Consider the following 18,615-nt stretch of genomic DNA (forward strand, 5'->3'; position numbering starts at 1 on the left):
ACTCCAGTCACAACTGGAATGTGTCGGCAGTCACTGACAGTTCTCTCTGATGAGTTAATTAGGTGATCTGTGTTTTCATGAGGTGTGATACATTTGTGGATAGAATTTACTGTTGGAAATGCTCATTTCTCTTACTCTTTAGAGGTATGTTGACTAAGTTTTCATCTGCATATTGACACCTCAGATATTTGAAGGGAAGTTTCTTGCCTTCCTTCTAAGACTTCTCCAATAGGACTTGCCCTCACTGATTTCTCCCCAGTTCCTTTTCCTTATCTTCCATACTGTTGTTTCCAGATCCTTTGCCATCCTGATTGTATTTCAGTGTTCAGTTCAGTTCAGTTGCTCAGTCGTGTCCGACTCTTTGTGACCCCATGAACCGCAGCACGCCAGGCCTCCCTGTCAATCACCAACTCCCGGAGTTTACCCAAACTCTTGTCCATCAAGTCGGTGATGCCATTTCAGTGTAGTTTTCTTAAAATGTGATCCTCAGGATGGAATAAAAGACTGAATGCTGTCTGACGCATGAAGAGGTCAGAGGTCCTTTTCCATTTCTGCATCTAATTGTTGTTCAGTTGCTCAGTCGTGTCCAACTCTTTTTTACCCCATGGACTGCAGCATGCCAGGCTTCCCTGTCCTTCACCATCTCCCAGAGTTTACTCGAACACGTGTCCACTCAGTCAGTGATGCTATCTGACCTATCTAAAAGAAAGGGTTGATTTCCTTTAGGATTGACTGGTTTGATCTCCTTGCTGTCCCAGGGACTCTCAAGAGTCTTCTCCAGCACCACAGTTTGAAAGAGTCAATTCTTCAGCGCTCAGCCTTCTTTATGGTCCAGCTCTCACATTGGTACACGACTTCTGGAAAAACCATAGCTTTGACTAGATGGACCTTTGTCAGCAAAGTGATGTCTCTGCTTTTTAATACGCTGGGTTTGTCATGACTTTTCTTCCAAGGAGCAAGTGTCTTTTAATTTCATGGCTGCAGTCACCACCCACAGTGATTTTGGAGCCCAAGAACAAAAAGTCTGTCACTGTTTCCCCATCTATTTGCCACAAAGTGATGGGACCAGATGCCATGATTTTAGTTTTTTGAATGTTGAGTTTTAAGCCAGATTTTTCACTCTCCTCTTCCACTTTTATGAAGAGGCTCTTTAGTTTTTCTTTGCTTTCTGCTGTAAGGGTGGTATCATCTGCATATTTGAGGTTATTGATATTTCTCCTGGCAGTCTTGATTCCAGCTTGTGCTTCATCCAGTCCAACATTTCTCATGGTGTACTCTGCATAAAAGTTAAATAAGCGTGGTCCCAGTATATATCCTTGAGGTACACCTTTCCTAATTTTGAATGAAGCCCTATTGTGGGATCATTTTGCTTTAACTTAGGAAAAAAAAAAACTTGCTCATAATTCATATTGAATCTAGTACCAGCTGAATCTCTTATTTTGTCAGCTTTTAAGTTTCCCTTTCATTTTAAAATGGTTGGCTTTGTATTCATTGTGTAGTAAACATTTTAAAATTCTGCAGGTGGTTTTGTAGGGATTAGAACAAATATCTAAAGTCTGAAGAGAGGATACTGCGAGATTCAAAAAAATCTAACACTTAATGAGTGACTGAACAATATGCTTGATATATGATATTTGTATGATCAGGTACATTATGGGTTATATTGACTCTTGTCTTGATCGAGGAGCCTGATTAAATGCCTCTGGAGAGAGATTGCCTAAGTTTAGAGACTGACTCTGCCACTTACCAGCTGTGTGAACTTGGGCAACTTAACGTTTTCACACCTGAGGCTCGTCATTGGAAGAACGTGTGTAAGAATAGTTACCCTCATAGAATCATTTTGAGGAATAGATTATTTATTATGTGTAGAATATTGAGCATAATGCCTCGTGCAAGGTAAACAAGCAATGAATGATAGTTCTTTCATCATCAGAAAACATTTTGAGGTAGAATAAATGATTATTCATTAGATGGTACCAACCTTTTGTAAATTAAGTGCTTGTTTCCCTGTTTTTTTCCTCTAAGTGGTCATGCATGACCTAAGGTATTAGTTAGAAAGGACATCAGAGATCATTTGACCCATCCCTACTTTTTTGGAAAAATTATGCTTCTCTGGAGTTCTGAGCCTGGTAGAATAGACGAAGAAAAGATAGAATAGGTAAATCACACTCTCCTGTGATAAGTATGTTAAAAGAAGTATGCATGAGGAACTTGCAAGAAACTCATGTAAGTTTCTCAAGTTGTCTCCCTTCATTTTTACCTATTATTCTATCCTATACGCAGCTGCTGGGTAAATTGTCTTAAACCATAGCCTTGGGTGTCTCTCTTCTGCTCAGGATCTTTAAATTACCTCCTTCTGTGTGCAAAATAGAGTCCAGACTCTTTAATCTGGCGTTCTTGGCCTGTCATTTCTATCCCCAATTTATTTTCCTAGTGTGCATGCCCCTGCTTTTTACATACCTTAACTCTCTTGATGAATCCAGCTAGCTATTCTCAGCATGCTTTCTGGCTTCCGTTTAGCATTCCCATCCTAGAGGGTCTCCCCTTCTATCTGCCTGTTGAGAGACCATCTATTGCTCTTCCTCTAGCCGCAGAACTTCACATGGATTTCATCTGTGGCAATTCTTTGTTCTAGCACCAGTGTGTGGTTTGTTTATGCAAACTTGTTCGGCCATTCGTCATTCATTTTTATAGTAATATGTATTGAAGACGGGTGGCTCGGTGGTAAAGAATCTATCTCCAAAGCAGGAGATGCAGGTTCAGTTCCTAGGTTGGGAAGACCCTTGGAGAAGGAAATGGCAACCAACTCCAGTATTTTTTGCCTGGGAAATCCTAAGGACTGAGGAGCCTGGCAGGCTACAGTCCTTAGGGTCGCGAAGAGTCAGACACAACTTAGCAATTAAACAACAAATATATTGAAGCCAGAGAGGAAGGCTACTACTATCTCTTTTTTCCCTGGGCCTGCTGCCAGTGAAATGTAAGAAAACAATTTCACTTGATCTGGGTAAGCATACACACTGGAGTTTGCAGGAAGATTGCAAGAGCAGGTGTATGAGGCTGTGGCTCGCAGTGCAGAGTGGAGAAGCCTGGGAGGGAAAGGGGAATGTTGAGCCTGTAGTTGGGAGGCTGCTTTTTTTCAAGTTGCTGTGATACTCTGCAAGTAGCAGCAACCCTTGGTTACATTTCTTTGTTGTTTAGTGAAAGTGTTAGGAAATGGGGTGAGGTGGTGGTGATGGTGGTAGTGGTGATTGCGACTCAGAATATTTCACTAGTTGTAAGCCGAAATTAAGTACCAAGTTTTGTTTTTCTTTTGGGATTTCCTTTAAAACGAAAATATCCATCTTCATGGTTCTAATGAGACATATCTCTGTGATGTTATATGGTAACGATATGTACAACAAATGCATAGTGTTTAGACTCCTGTTTTTTTAAAATTGCCTATGTCCTGGAGATTTACTGTGTCAAACTCGTATTTACTCTAAGCACTGTAAAATTGAATCTATTCCATGGTAAAGAAGACAGGTTTAAAAAAAAAGATTGTCTAATGTTGAAATGAAGGACAAAACTTTATGGTGTATTCATTTAAATAGTTCTTATTTTGTCCCTCCTGAGGTTTGTAAACTACTCCTGTGAGATTATAAACAGTGTTTAATAATCTGGGTCATGACAGGCTGGGGTAGCTGACATGTTCTAGAGGCAAAGATATTCTTTTCTGCAGAACCACATGTGGTCGATCAGTGGAAGCTTCAGTTACAAGCACATGTCTGCTTCACATACAGCCTATTAATTTATTGTTGGGCTTTTGTATATGTACCTGAGAAATGTAAGTAGCTCACTGTGTCTTCCTCCAAGTGTATAGACAGGAAGATAAGGATTTAGCATCCATTCCTGGGTGTGGTCGTTTAGTATTTGTGGTCTGACTCATTTTGCTTAGGAGTCCCATGTCAGCCCTATGAGCCTTGCTTGTCTTCCCAAGATAGAACCTTCCAAATCATTCTTCTCCCTTGGAGGTTGGATGCAGGCATATAACCTAAATTTTGTCAGAGTTGCATCCAAGAGAGCCTACACTACAGAGTGAGCGATTGAGGAAGGAGGCTCCATGTGGAATCTCCTTTCTTCCCTTGGTTCTTCCTCCTTCACCAGGAATATCTACTGTTAATAATGTGAGCTCTTCCAGATTATTATCTGTAAAACATATAAATATATACGAATATTTTACATCCAATAGGCTTTTAAAAAAATTTTGAGTTGAGCATTTTTATGTTTGTTTTTCTTGTTTTATGAATTGTCTGTTCATGCCACCTGCTTATTTATTTGCTTAGTTCAAAAACTTTTGTATTAAGGAAGCTAATTCTTATGGATCATATTCATTATATAAAGTCTGCCCCAGAGTTTTTTGATGTAAGATTTTTAATGTATATTCAAGGTTATTAGTTTTTACTTTGAACTTTATTCCTTCTTCAGAGGTCCTTTTCCTCTCTCTGTTCAACTAATTTGCTTATGGCCACACAGCTAGTCTGGTGGCTCAGACGGTAAAGAATCCCCCTGCAATGCAAAAGGCACGGGTTCGATCCCTGGGTTGGGAAGATCCTTTGGAGAAGGAAATGGCAACCCACTGCAGTGTTCTTGCCTGGAGAATTCCATGGATGGAGGAACCTGGTGGCTACAGTGCTCGCAGTTGCGAAGAGCCGGACACAGACTGAGCCCACACACACAGACACAGGGTGCCTTGAACAGGTGGGGCTGCTGTGTGTTTAGTTTCCTCATCTGACAAATGAGATGATTAAATCTCCCGCTTCATGGGTTGGGGATAAACGCTCTCTCAGGGATACATGTGAAGTGTTTCAAATAGAATCAGGTGCATAGTCCATGTTGGCTCAGTGATTATGACTTCAAAAGTTGATTTTTGTTCTCTAAATAAAAAAGGTAACAAATATGAACCACATTTGTAGGACTTCTCTGTAGCTCAGACAGTAAAGAATCTGCCTGCAACACAGGAGACCCGGGTTTGATCCCTGGGTCTGGAAGATCCCCTGGAGAAGGTAATGGCAACCCACTCCAGTGTTCTTCCCTGGAGAATCCCATGGATGGAGGAGCCTGGCGGGCTACAGTCCGTGGGGTCACAAAGAGTCGGATGCGACTGACACTATGCTACTACGAACCACATTTAACCTCCTGTCCCATTACCCATAGATTTATAGGCCTCTTTACCTACATGTAATCAAATCCTTTTCCCCTCTCAGAGGATAGAAAAGGATTTCTGAGCATTGTTGAGCCCACCTAAGTGTTGATAACTGTAAGCACTCTGTTTAGTGGTTTCATTTTTGTCATCCTAAAAAACTCAGTTCTAAGAGTGGAGAAAGATTCATCTTGGATTTAGGGCCTTATGTAGGATAGGAGGGTAAAAGGATAAAAGGTGAGTAGAATAAAAGTTGAGCTGATGTAATACAGGACCTAGGTTAGTCAGAGAAGGATATGATGGTGGGGAGAAAAGAGACAAGGGGAGAATCATAATAAGGTCCAGAAACAGGCCTTTTGTGTAAAAGGTTGAGAGCATCACAGATTTTATGTTACTTGGATACCTAACCTATTTTCGGTCTTGGGGAAACAATCAGCAGAGGTAGGATCAAGGCTTGGACTGGTGGAGATAATTATTTTTTTTTCTAAGAACTCTTTCAGCTCTAAAATCTCCATAATTCTTTGGATCTTCTCCTCCTCCTAAAGCTCCCAATAATAGCCATACTCTTGAAGTAACTTAAGAACTCAGGTTAAAATTATGTATTTTTTCCTGCTTTAAGAATATATTTGATGGGAGGGAGTCTAAAAAGAGAGGGGATATATATTAAAAAAAAAAAAGACGCTGATATGCAGGAAAAAAAGAAAAGAAGAGAGAACATTAAATAATCATACAAAAAGTTCCACGTACTTTCAAAGAGAATTCTTATTTTCAGGTATAGTTTTAATAATTCGGAAATTATAATGTATAGCCTCAGAGTGATAAAATATTATAGAATAAAAAATATATTTGATATCCAGTAATTAACCTTAAAAAGGAGGGGAAATCACAGTAATAACAATTTGATTTTTAGCTCTTTCTCATAGTTTCTTTCTTAAAGAACATTCATTCTTGCAAACTGTTACATAATATTTCAGGAAAAGGGGATGAAATTATTAAAAGATGGGTATAAAATAGCGGGTGGGCCTCTTATGTTCTTATGTAAGAGGTGTATTATGTTTTTATACTGGTCATTCAGGATTAATGAGCATGCCATTTACTTAATTTACAAATTAGTTTGGACACTTTCTACACTTAATTGTCCATTCTGTGTAAAGTTTTTGATGAGTTAGTTTGCTTAAGGGGACATTAAGCTTTCTCATTCATGTAGAATCTAGTTAGGCCTTTTGGTTCATCTCATGGGCAGAGCATAAAGTACTTGACACAATTTGATCTGACAGCTTTATAGTTATATAACATAGGACAGAAGCTTAAAAACAACAAAAAAAGAGAAGTCACTGATGTTTTTCATAGCAAGCTGTATCTGTCCAAAACCTTACTAACCTTCTCTTGTCTCTCTAAACCTAGGAGAACCAGCTTAAGACTAGTCATTTACACAGTCTTAAGTTAACTGCTATTTTTTAAAATAAACAATTACAAACATTTAGAGGTGAAAAGGTCCTTAGGATTATCCTGTCTAGTTGCATCACATTACCAACGAGAGTACAGAAGGCTTAAGATGGTAAGTAACTTGCTTAGGGTCACGAAGCTGGCTAGTGGCAAAACTGACCTGAGCATCCTCACAGGATTCCAGTACAAGTACTCTTCCTGGTGTAATGCGTGAATACAGTGTTTAATAACAAGGTGCAGTTGTGGTATTTTACAGAAGTAAGTTTCCTATGACAGAGTATGATATTTGATTTTGCATATTGAGTAAAAAATAATTACATTGGAATGTCTATTTGCTTGTCTGGATTCATATTCTTCTAGCTCCACCAGTGGTGTGACATTGATCATGTCTTAATCTCTAAAGCTCCATTTCTTCATCTGTAGAATGGGGTTGATAGAAGTACCTCATTATATATTACATGCAGCATTCTCTTTAAAGTCTGGTATGTCATTTCTCAGTAAGTGTTACCTGTTGCTATTACTGATTTATAATGATTTCTAGTTCTTTCATCGGAGAAGGCAATGGCACCCCACTCCAGCACTTTTGCCTGGAAAATCCCATGGACGGAGGAGCCTGGTGGGTTGCAGTCCATGGGGTCGCTAGGAGTCGGACACAACTGAGCGACTTCACTTTGACTTTTCACTTTCATGCATTGGAGAAGGAAATGGCAACCCACTCTAGTGTTCTTGCCTGGAGAATCCCAGGGACGGGGGAGCCTGGTGGGCTGCCGTCTATGGGGTCGCACAGAGTCGGACACGACTGAAACGACTTAGCAGCAGCAGTAGCAGTTCTTTCATCTTTTTAAAATACTGATCAGTGATTGTTTAGCCAATAAAGTTTAGCACTGAGAGTGACCAGTAATAAAAGTAATGGATTTAAGGACAGATTTGAAAACACAGAGATATTTTAGAAGGGGTTTATGTTTGGGCCTTGGGAATTGGGGAAATATTTTCTAATTTTTTTCATATTAAAAGCTATGATGCTATAGTTGTTTTTAAACTATATTCAAAAATAACAACTTGTAAGTTTGTTGGGAGATGCCCTGGAGGTGAAATGAGAGAGAAAATAGTGAAATGATTTCTTCTATAGTGAAGAAGAAATGCATTCATTTCAAACTAGCTTTGCTGCCACAAAAATGATCGATTTAAGGACATTTAGTCATGCTTCCCCCTGGAGAAGGAAATGGCCACCCACTTCAGTATTCTTGCCTGGAGAATGCCGATGGACAGAGGAGTGTGGAGGCTACAGTCCACGGGGTTGCAAAAGTCAGACACGACTTAGCAACTAAACCACCAGTCATGCTTCAATATCTCCAAAAAAGGTTTTAAAAAGAAATCCTTTCAATGTTAGTCACTCAGTTGTGCCTGACTGTGCAACCCCATGAACTGTAGCCTACCAGGCACATCCATCCATGGGATTTCCCAGCCAAGAATACTGGAGTGGGTTTCCATTTCCTTCTCCAGGGGATCTTCCCAGCCCAGGGATCGAACTTGGGTCTCCTGCATTACAGTCTTTACCATCTGAGCCACCAGGGAAATGAACAATATTAAAATCAAGTCAGATGCATCTGGAAATCGCCACATTTCTAGTGCTCCAACTCTAAAGGTTTTCACTATAAAATAATGAATCATAAATGTGACACACTCAGTGTTTCACTCGCTCTGGAGGATGGGTGTCAGGTCCATGCCTGGGTCTGAGATTTGCCACCCACTCTCTCTGTAACTTTGGGGAAATGATTAACATCTCCAAGGTGGTTTACTTTTCTATAAAATAAGAATATTAATTGGGTCCACCACATATCTTTGCCTCAAGGCTTGAATGAGAATGCATGACATTCTTTTAGCACAGTTCTGACACATTCTGGCACTTAATAAAAGTTAGTTATTAAAAAAGAAAGGAAATCACATCTAACCAAATTTTTTCCCTCTGGTAATGCTCATTATGCAAATTTCAGAGTATTTACATGATTGAATTTCAGGAAAACAGAATTGTTTGATTTTGTGTTTATATAATCTTTAAAATTACAGTTAAACCCAGAAGAGATTATTTTTTGTATTATAAAACCTCAGTTTAAAAAGGTTTAAGAATAAAGGATAGTAAATTTCTCTTTTTACAACTAGTCATGTTCTACTTGCCTTTGATCTGTAGCAGTGTCTTCTTAATGGTAAGCAAAAGTGTGCTGACATACTACTGGAGATTTTGGAGATATTTTAAATTGATATTCAGGTGAATATTTAAGTTATAGAAATTTGAATGCTGATTAGGAAAATGTATAATCTCATATATCAAATTGAGGATTTCATAGGCTTTATAGTTTAGGATGAATAAATGTTTTTTAAAAGTAATCTTCAGAAGTCAACAGTGTGGTCCTTAGAAGGCCTGGTAGCTGGTCTAAACCCTTATCCTCAAAGTGTAGACCATGAGCATCAGCATTTGGGGAATGGTTAGAAGCATATAGGGATTCCTTGGTGGCTCAGACGGCAATGAATCTGCCTGCAATGCAGGAGATGCAGGTTTTATTCCTGGGCTGAGAAGATCCCCTGGAGGATGGCATGGCAACCCACTCCAGTAGTCTTGCCTGGAGAATCCCCAGGGACAGAGGAGCCTGGTGGGCTATGGTTCATGGGGTTGTAAAATTTGAAAAAAAAAAAAAAGTAATCTTCAAATATTAATTTATATTTTATCCTTTACATCATGGTTACTCTTAGCAAGTAAAAAATTTAAATATCTAATTCACACCTTGTTTTGGTAGTTAATATTTTAGAGAGTCTTTTGAGTTGGTTTAAGAGGAATACTTTCTTTAATTGACCTTGGCATGTGGGATCTTAGTTCCCCTGACCAGGGAACTAATCTGCACCCCCCTGTGGTTGTAGCATGGAGTCTTAGCCACCGGACCTCCAGGGGAAGTCCCAGGAATACTTTTATTCTTTCTTGAATTTAAGTACTTTTGAATGTGTTACTTGGTTACAAAGTTGGGATTTTGTCTACAGGAAAGCAAAAACAGTTACTGTACTAACATTCTTTTAACTAGTGTCCTCCTTATGCTTCTTTCACTTGCTCTTGACCATTTCATGTTTTTAGTTTTTGTAAGAAAAAAATTTATTTGGTTACATCGAGTCTCAATTGCAGCATGTGGGGTCTAGTTCCCTGACCAGGAATTGAACCTGGGTCCCCTGCATTCAGAGTGTGGAGTCTTAACCATTGGATCACTAGGGAAGTCCCGTGTTGGTTAATGGTTTGACTACAGAACATACTGTGTATTTGCTTAGTTTGCTTTTTCATATTGACTTTGATAGAGATACAAAGATTTGCCAAACTAACAAATAAGCTTCCTTCAATGTAGAGCTACTGTTGTATTTTACGATCCCTTTCTAACTATAACATCTTCTTTAGATAAGCTCCTGATGGTTCTCTGTTTTTTTATTTTTTGGTTATCTCTTGAAATTCGGTTTTTATTTTCCTCCTTTTCACAAGTTGGCTGGAAGTCCTGTGGTATTGCTTTCATAAATAGTGTCACAAGTTTTTCTTTCTCCTTTTATTTAGACATTTACATTTACTAGCACATGGGTCGGAGAAGGCAATGGCACCCCACTCCAGTACTTTTGCCTGGAAAATCCCGTGGACGGAGCCTGGTGGGCTGCAGTCCATGGGGTCGCTAGAGTCGGACACGACTGAGCAACTTCACTTTCACTTTTCACTTTCATGCATTGGAGAAGGAAATGGCAACCCACTCCAGTGTTCTTACCTGGAGAATCCCAGGGAAGTGGAAGCCTGGTGGGCTGCTGTCTATGGGGTCACACAGAGTCAGCCACCACTGAAGTGACTTAGCAGCAGCAGCAGCAGCAGCAGCAGATGGGTTGAATTTAAGTGTTCTATTTCTAGGTTTTGATTTTTTAAAATTAAACATCAGCTTACTTAAAATTATATATATTTACAAATTAAGATCCCCGTCTTATGTACATCAGGTTTTAAAGTTCTTAGGACCAATATTTCAGATTATGGTTAAAAAAAGAACTTCTTCTCATTAATATATCTTCAGAATTCATAAAAATATATTTAACTGTATGTATAACATATGTCTTTTTTGTGTTTATCTCATTTCTATTAGATATTAAGTTCTTTATCTAATGATACTTTTGTTGTATTAAAATAGATTTGAAGGTCACTTTAGAGAAAAGTAACTTATTTTTTCAGTGACTTTTCCCCTAAATTAAAAAAAAAAAAATTGGGACTTCAGTGGCTGAGACTCTGAGTTCCCATGAGGGGGCCAGGGTTCAATCCCTGGCCAGGGAACTAGATCCCACATGCTGCAGCTAAGACCTAGCACAGCCACATAAAGAAATATTTTTTTAATGGGCAGAATTACTTTCTCATTTCAATATATTGTAAGACAGACCAGTGAAACAGTCCTACCTATTAAAAAGTCCTGGACTTCCCATTTATTGTTTCTTCTTACTGGTTATTATTATATATATGAGGGTTTGATTTCTCTATGTAATTTTATATCTTAGCATTTTACCTCATTTTCTTAATTGTTTGGAATACTTTTTCCATTGGGTTTTTTTTTTTTTTTTTTTTTGGTTTTTCAGTTAACTGTATTATTTGCAAACTGGGGTAGAGATAGTCTCCTTTTCCCCTAACCCAGGCACCTGTCCCCAGTTGTTACGCCTCTAATTGCTTTTTTCTTGAATTTCTTAGTTAACTAATTAACTGTTGGCTGTGCTGGGTCTTTGTCGCTTGCGTGAGCTTTCTCTAGCTGTGGCGAGCGGGGGGCTCCTCTAGTTGCTGTGCTCGGGACTCTCACTGCAGGGGCTTCTCTGGTGGTGGAGCGCGGGCTCTGCGGTGTGTGGATCTCGGTAGTTGTGGCCCGTGGGCTCTAGAGCGCAGGCTCAGTACTGCAGCATGTGGGCTTAGTCGTCCCATGGCCTGGGGAACCATCCTGGACCAGGGATTGAACCTCTGTTTCTGCATTGGCAGATGGATTCTTAACCACTAGGGAAGTCTTAATTTTCTCAACTAATTGCATTAGCAAGTACATATCGTATTATTTAGTAGTTAAGTCCTTATTCTTCTTGACTTTAGTGAAAAATCTTTAGTGTCCCCCATCCCCTTTAGGTTGTTGGCTTCCTTTTTTTAACAGCTGTATTCATGAGAGATATAGTTTAGAAACTGTAAATTCTTAAAGAGATGAGAATACAAGACCATCTTACCTGCCTTCTGAGAAACCTGTATGCAGGTCAAGAAGCAACAGTTAGAACTAGACATGGAACAACGGACTGGTTCCACATTGGGAACGGAGTACATCAAGTCTGTATGTTGTCACCGTGCTTATTTAACTTCTGTGCAGAGTATGTCATGTGAAATGCCAGGCTGGATAAAGCACAAGCTGTAATCAAGATTGCTGGGAGAAACATCAATAATTTCAGATATGCAGATGACACCACCCTTATGGCAGAAAGTGAAGAGAAACTAAAGAACCTCTTGATGAAGATAACAGAGGAGAATGAAAAAGCTGGCTTAAAACTCAGCATTCAGAAAACTAAGATCATGTCATCTGGTCCCATTACTTCATGGCAATTAGATGTAGAAAAAATGGAAACAGTGACAGATTTTATTTTCTTGGGCTCCAAAATCACTGTGGATGGTGACTGCAGCCATGAAATTAAAAGACACTTGCTCCTTGGAAGAAAAGCCATGACAAACATAGACAGTGTATTAAAAAGTGGAGACATTGCTTTGACAAAGATCTGTAAAGTCAAAGCTATGGTTTTCCCAGTAGTAATGTGCAGATGTGAGAGTTGGACCATAAAGAAGGCTGAGCGCGGAAGACTTGATGCTTTTGAAGTGTTTTGGAGAAGACTCTTGAGAGTCCCTTGGACTACAAGGAGATCAAACCAGTCAGTCCTAAAGGAGGTCAGCCCTGAATATTCAATGGAAGGACTGATGCTGAAGCTTCAATACTTTGGCCACCTGATGTGAAGAGCTGACACATTGGAAAAGACCCTGATGCTGGGAAAGATTGAGAGCAGGAGGAGAAGGGAGTGACAGAGGATGAGATGGTTGGATGACATTATCAACTTGATGGACATGAGTTTGAGCAAACTCAGAGAGATAGTGAAGGACAGGGAAGCCTGGTGTTCTGCAGTCTGTGGGGTCGCAAAGAAACAACTGAGTGACTGAACAACATTTACCTGTTACAGCTGTACTTCAGTGATTGTTTAAAAAGTAAACTTATAAGGTGGTTCAACCATCACCAAAACATATTTGTAAATGTTTCTGTGATTCTGAAAAGTTCCTGTGTCCTTTTACAGTGACTCTTACGTTGAGAGGTGTATGATGATTTATTTGTATGCATGTGTGTTTATATCCTATACCTTGTAAATATTTAGTTTTATCATTTAAGGAATTATTCATTTTTTACAATTGAAGTGGATTTACAGTATTAGTTTCAGATGTGTAAAACAGTGGTTCAGTGTTTTTATAGGTTATATTCCATTTTTGGTACAGTGGTAAAGAATATGCCTGCCAGTGCAGGAGATGTGAGAGACTCAGGTTCAGTCTCTGGGTCGGGCAGATCCTCTGAGGGCATGGCAATCCACTCTAGTGTTCTTGTGTGGAGAATCCCATAGACAGAGAAGCCTGGTGGGCTACAGTCCATGGGGTCAAAAAGTAGGACATGACTGAGTGTGTGCACGCATGCACATGCACACAGACACACACCCCATTTAAAGTTATAAAATAATCATACATTTCCCTGTATGGAACAGTATATCCTTGTAGCTTATTTTATACATGGGAGTTTGTACTTCTTAATTCCCTAACTCCGTCTTGTCCCTTTCTGTTTCTTCCCACTGGTAAACACCAGCTTGTTCTCTGTATCTGTGAATTTGTTTTGTTATATTCATTTATTGTTTTATTTTTTAGATTCTGCATATAACGTGTAATATTTGTCTTTCTCTGACTTAATTTAGTAAGCATATTACCTTCTAGGTCCATCCATGTTATTCTTTAAAAGAAAAAATTTCATTCTTTTTTTAATGACTGAGTAGTATTCCATTTTTTATATATACACACACACACACACACACACACACACCCCACATTATACCCATTAAAAAAAAAATCTGATCTTTTTAATCCATTCATCTGTTGATGGAAACTTAGGTTACTTCTGTACCTTAGCTATTATAAAGTGCTGCTATGAGCATTGGGAGGCATGTATCTTTTTGAGTTACTGTTTTTGTTTTCTTCAGGTGTGTACCCAGGTACTGGCTTGCAGGATCTTAGTTCCCCAACCAGAGACTGAACCCAGGCCCAGCACAGTGAAAGTGCTGTGTCCTAACCATTGGACCGCCAGGAGTTCCGTATTTTTAGCTTTTTAAGGATCCTCCATACTGTTTTCCACAGGGGCTATACCATTTTACATTCCCACCAGCAGTGTAGAAGGGTTCCCTTTTCTCCACACCTTCTCTCGCATTTGTTATTCATGTTCTTTCTGATGATGGCCATTCTTACAGATGTGAGATAATAAATTGTTGTGGTTTTGACTTGGATTTCTTTGATGATTAGCGATATTGAGCATGTTTTCATGTGCCTGTTGGTCATCTGTATATATGACTTCTTTGGAAAAATGCCTATTCAGATCTGCTTGTGTTTTAACTGGTTTGTTTTTTGACATTGAGTTGTATGAGCTGTTGATATATTTGGGGTATTAATTCCTTATTGGTCATATCATTTACAAATACTTCCTCCTTTTCAGTAGATTGTGTATTTTATTGATGATCTCCTTTGCTGTGCAAAAGCTTTTCAGTTTAATTAGGCGCCATTGGTTTATTTCTGCTTTTGTTTCCTTTGCACTTGTAGACAGATCCGGAAAAGTATCGATGTGCTCTATGCCAAAGCGCATTCTACCTCTGTTTTCTTCTAGGACTGTTAGCGTTTCTGGTCTTAAGTTCAGGTCTTTAATCCATTTGGAGTGTATTTTTGTAAATGGTATGAAAAAACGTTTTAAATGGTGTAAGAAAAATGTTCTAATTTCATTCTTTTGCATGTAGTTGTCCAGTTTTTCCAGCACTGCTTATTGAAGAGACTGTCTTTTGTCCATTGTATATTCTTAGCTCCTTTGTCATAAATTAATTGACCAAAGGTGCATGGGCATTAATTCTTATTTCATTGGTTGGCTTTAATATGAGTGTTTAAGTTTTCTTTTTGACATACATTTAAATCAGTAGGCTCAAGTTGTAGTCTTTTTTGGCATAGTAAAAAAGAAGTCTCCTTACAATAAAATGCTGTGCTATTACAATAAAAAGTTTTCTCAGTACAGGAAGAGAGCGTTTCTTTTTTTTTTTGAAAACAGTATTTCATACTCTGAAACATTTTGTCCCATGTTGTTTGTTAAAGAGGATGGCATTCCCTGTGGATATGTTGGATAATTGCAGTCATGAGGAACTCGAAAATTCTGCTGAAGATTACATGTCAGATCTGAGGTGTGGGGACCCTGAAAATCCAGAACGTTTTTCTCTTCTCAATATTACGGTAAGGCATCCTGCTGTGATTTTTATCAGTCTTTTCCACTGAGTTTATAGTGAAATTGGTATCCTTTTATTATCTTTTAAAGTGTTAACTAATCACCTTTGAAATTTTTATCAGAAGACTTTTCAGTAGAATGGATAAATATTGATTTGTTAGTACAGCAGCATGATCAAATGACTGGTTAGCCATATTTGAGCTAACCCAATTAAATCTACTTTAGATTTGGAAATTGTTTTACAAACATTTTTTATAAAAATCAGCAAAAAAAATTTAATTAAAAAATAAAAAAAAATGAGCAAAACATTACATTACACTTTTTTGTGTCACAAACCTTCCTTTTCCCAAAATATTAAAATTTTTGACTATATTTTGATAGATCGTTAAGACATAAAATTATTAGAATTCTGGTGTGAATTTGATGACAGGCAAATTGTCTAACCTCTTTAGGCCTCAGGTTTTTCTTTTGGCAAATGATGTTTATTTAATGAACTCTTAGCTTCTTCCAACGTAAGTATTTTACAATTCTTTGAATGGCAATATTATGTGTAAATAGGGAATTAGCGTTCCAGATTGTGAAGAATCTGACTGCAATGCAGGAGACCCGGGTTCGATCCCTGGGTTGGGAATATCCTCTGGAGAAGGGAATACCCCCTCCAGTATTCTTGCCTGGAGAATTCCATGGACACAGAAGCCTGGCAGTCTACAGTCCATGGGGTCATAAAGAGTCAGATATGACTGAGCAGCTTTCATTCATTGAAGGCAGAAAAGATTTAAAGTATTGTATATATCTCAGAGGAAAAATACCCCGGTGTCTTTTACTAGAAAATGAAATTTTTTCTCCCTCAAGTGATCTAAATAACAGATGATAAAATTTTTAAATCATTTTATAGAGCATATCATGCTTTTGTTTTTATTCAGATGCATAGCTAGAGCACAGTGATATTTATTGAAATACTTTCATTTTTCTCCCAAGTTAATAAAATTCCTGCAAAAGCAAAGTCTATCTCATTTGGTCTTTTTTTTTTTTTTCTAGAGGCTAGAAATATCCTCTGTGAAAAGAAACTATGCAATTAGTGTTAATGTATGTTTAAACTATTGGTAGAAACATAGTGTTTTTGATATTTTCTTTACCAGCTCTTCACTAATGTTTAATCAATTGTCATTTCAGATTCCTATTAGCCTGTCAAATGTAGGCTTTGTACCTCTCTATGGTGGAGATCAGACCCAGAAAGTTCTTGCTCTTTTTGCACCTGAGGATTCACTCACAGGTCTCTATTTTGCTTAATCTTTATAAATTGAGGAATTCTTCCCCCCAAACAGTTAGAAATTTATTAAAAGATGGCTACATGAAGGGATTTGGGGGGAAAAAAAAAAACATTTGAAACTGTAAATTTAGGAAAATAATATTTCTCAGTTGGTTAGTGAGCGAAATACAGTAAGATAGTATAAATGGGGCTGCCACATTGTATTATAAAGTATGGGTATATTTAAGAGTATCCTTAACCTACAAAAGAGTAATATCGTGTACTTTAAGACTTCGATATTAACCATCATTTATTCTCTTTTAGCTGTGGCACTTTACCTTGCTGATCAGTGGTGGGCTATTGATGATATTGTGAAAACATCTGTCCCTTCTAGAGAGGGGCTTAAGCAGGTAACAAGACCCTGTCATTTTAAAAGTGTTTCTTAAGAGACCATTTCACAATGTGTTTCCCATAAACTGGGATAGTTTTTGAAGTTACTGGGCTATTCTCCATTTTAGCATACCTGGTGATATTATACCCTTTCATTGTTCCGCTGTTATGGTGAAACTGGCACTTAGATTGGGCTTCCTTGATTCTAATGTGAGGGTCTGAGTGTTGAGGGAGGAGGAATGAGAACCTGTGGTTTAATTGATCTGTAGTTAAGCACATCAACTTTAGGTTCTGATTTTTCCTTTTGGGTGGGAAACAGCTTATTCTCTCTTTGTGGTTGCTTAGGTTCTCTGTCTCTAGGAGAGACTGACCAGGAAACTTGCTTATGAGTAGGGCCATTTTGGGTGGTCCATTCAGTGTTCCAAACAGTGTAGTGGAGAGGAGGTCCTCAGTAGCACACTGTAAAACTTAGTCCTTTTTTCTGTCCCCGTCATCATTTTATTAGTTACTTAGAAGATGACATAGCTGGCATGCTTAGCATGCCACAGTGCTGGAAGAGAGAACTCATCTGTAAAGGCAGAATTAAGAAACAAAGAGAAGGATCTAACATGATGAAAATAAACTAGTGAAAAAGGTAAAATAACATCTATGGGTTCAAAAAATTAACTGTATATCATGAAGATCAAACTAAAACAGCAGCACATATGAAAAAGATTGGGCTTTAGTTAATTAGAAGTAAAATCAAGGAAAGAAAGAAAGCTAATAAAAACCTTAAGTTTATACAGAAAAGCCCCATTATCTTATCAATATCTTCAGTTTATATTTGTAGTAGCTGTCTCCGCTGACATGGGATGTCACATCCGATGACATTAGGGATCTGAAGCTATTTCAAGGGATAAGACTGGAATGGCAGGAGTACCCAAAATCATATTAGATTAGTCTTTTTCTACATTCAGCTTTGATAGGAAATTTAGGAGAATATAATGGCTGTTTTCAAATATTTGTAGACTCTGTGGTCCAGAATATCAAGCAAAGTATAGTTTTTGGAAAAGAGATTTCAGCTCAGCGTGAGGAGGAATTTCATGCTGGTCAGAGCTGTTCAGGAAGGCATGGATTACCTTGTAAGCTGGTGAACATGGTCATTACATGTGCTGTTTGGTATTGGAAATCTCTTTGCAGGGAGGTTTTTGGTAGTAGTGTGTGTGTGCCTAATGCTTTTTTCTCTCTCTCCCCCTAATTAGACATTCTTGTTTTTCTTTAAGGAAAGTTGGGGCAGGCGTGTAGATTTCATGGCTAGACTCTTGTTTTTAGCAGTGACAGATATCTGTGGGGAAAACCCCACTGTTCAGTGTCAGGCAGTTGATGAGGGGGTCCCTGTGACTGTCGCCCTGCCTGTAGGAGGTGAGGTTCTGTTTCCATTCCGTGACTGACCCAAGTTTTGTTTTCATCAGGTTGTCCTGGTGCCACCGTCATTGCCCATCTGGTCTGGTGGAGGGGTGTGTGTGTATGTGTGTGAGGGGAGACAGGTATTCCTGAGAGTTGCATAACAAACACATGACTGTTTAATGACCATTTTACCTGGAAAGGATGAGACAGATGCCTTTCCCAAAAGCATAATTATGGCTTTCCTCATCCAATGAGATGATTGTTTTTAAAGTCTTCAGGGTAACACTAAGCTTTTGTCCCTTTTATTTTCTTTACTTTTTTTTTTTTTATTGTGTAGGCTGGAATGGGTGGAAAGAGTTGACGCACTAGAGATGTTGGGGGCTGCAGTTAGTTTGGGG

The 18,615-nt window shown here is 38.5% G+C and overlaps 1 protein-coding gene across 4 annotated transcripts in view; it reads left to right on the forward strand.

Moving 5' to 3' along the window:
• Positions 1–18,615, forward strand: part of FAM169A (family with sequence similarity 169 member A) — a 65,551-nt gene that overhangs the window by 4,747 nt on the left and 42,189 nt on the right. For all 4 annotated transcript variants that reach the window (XM_027520026.1, XM_027520025.1, XM_027520022.1 and 1 more), the window contains exons 2-4: positions 15,066–15,200; positions 16,366–16,465; positions 16,766–16,851. In XM_027520026.1, the coding sequence (XP_027375827.1) occupies positions 15,069–15,200; positions 16,366–16,465; positions 16,766–16,851 (318 nt within the window). In that variant the 5' untranslated portion in view covers positions 15,066–15,068. The remainder of the gene's footprint in view (positions 1–15,065; positions 15,201–16,365; positions 16,466–16,765; positions 16,852–18,615) is intronic.

The sequence above is a fragment of the Bos indicus x Bos taurus genome, chromosome 20 (genome assembly GCF_003369695.1).
Source record: "Bos indicus x Bos taurus breed Angus x Brahman F1 hybrid chromosome 20, Bos_hybrid_MaternalHap_v2.0, whole genome shotgun sequence".
In the NCBI taxonomy this organism is placed as follows: domain Eukaryota; kingdom Metazoa; phylum Chordata; class Mammalia; order Artiodactyla; family Bovidae; genus Bos; species Bos indicus x Bos taurus.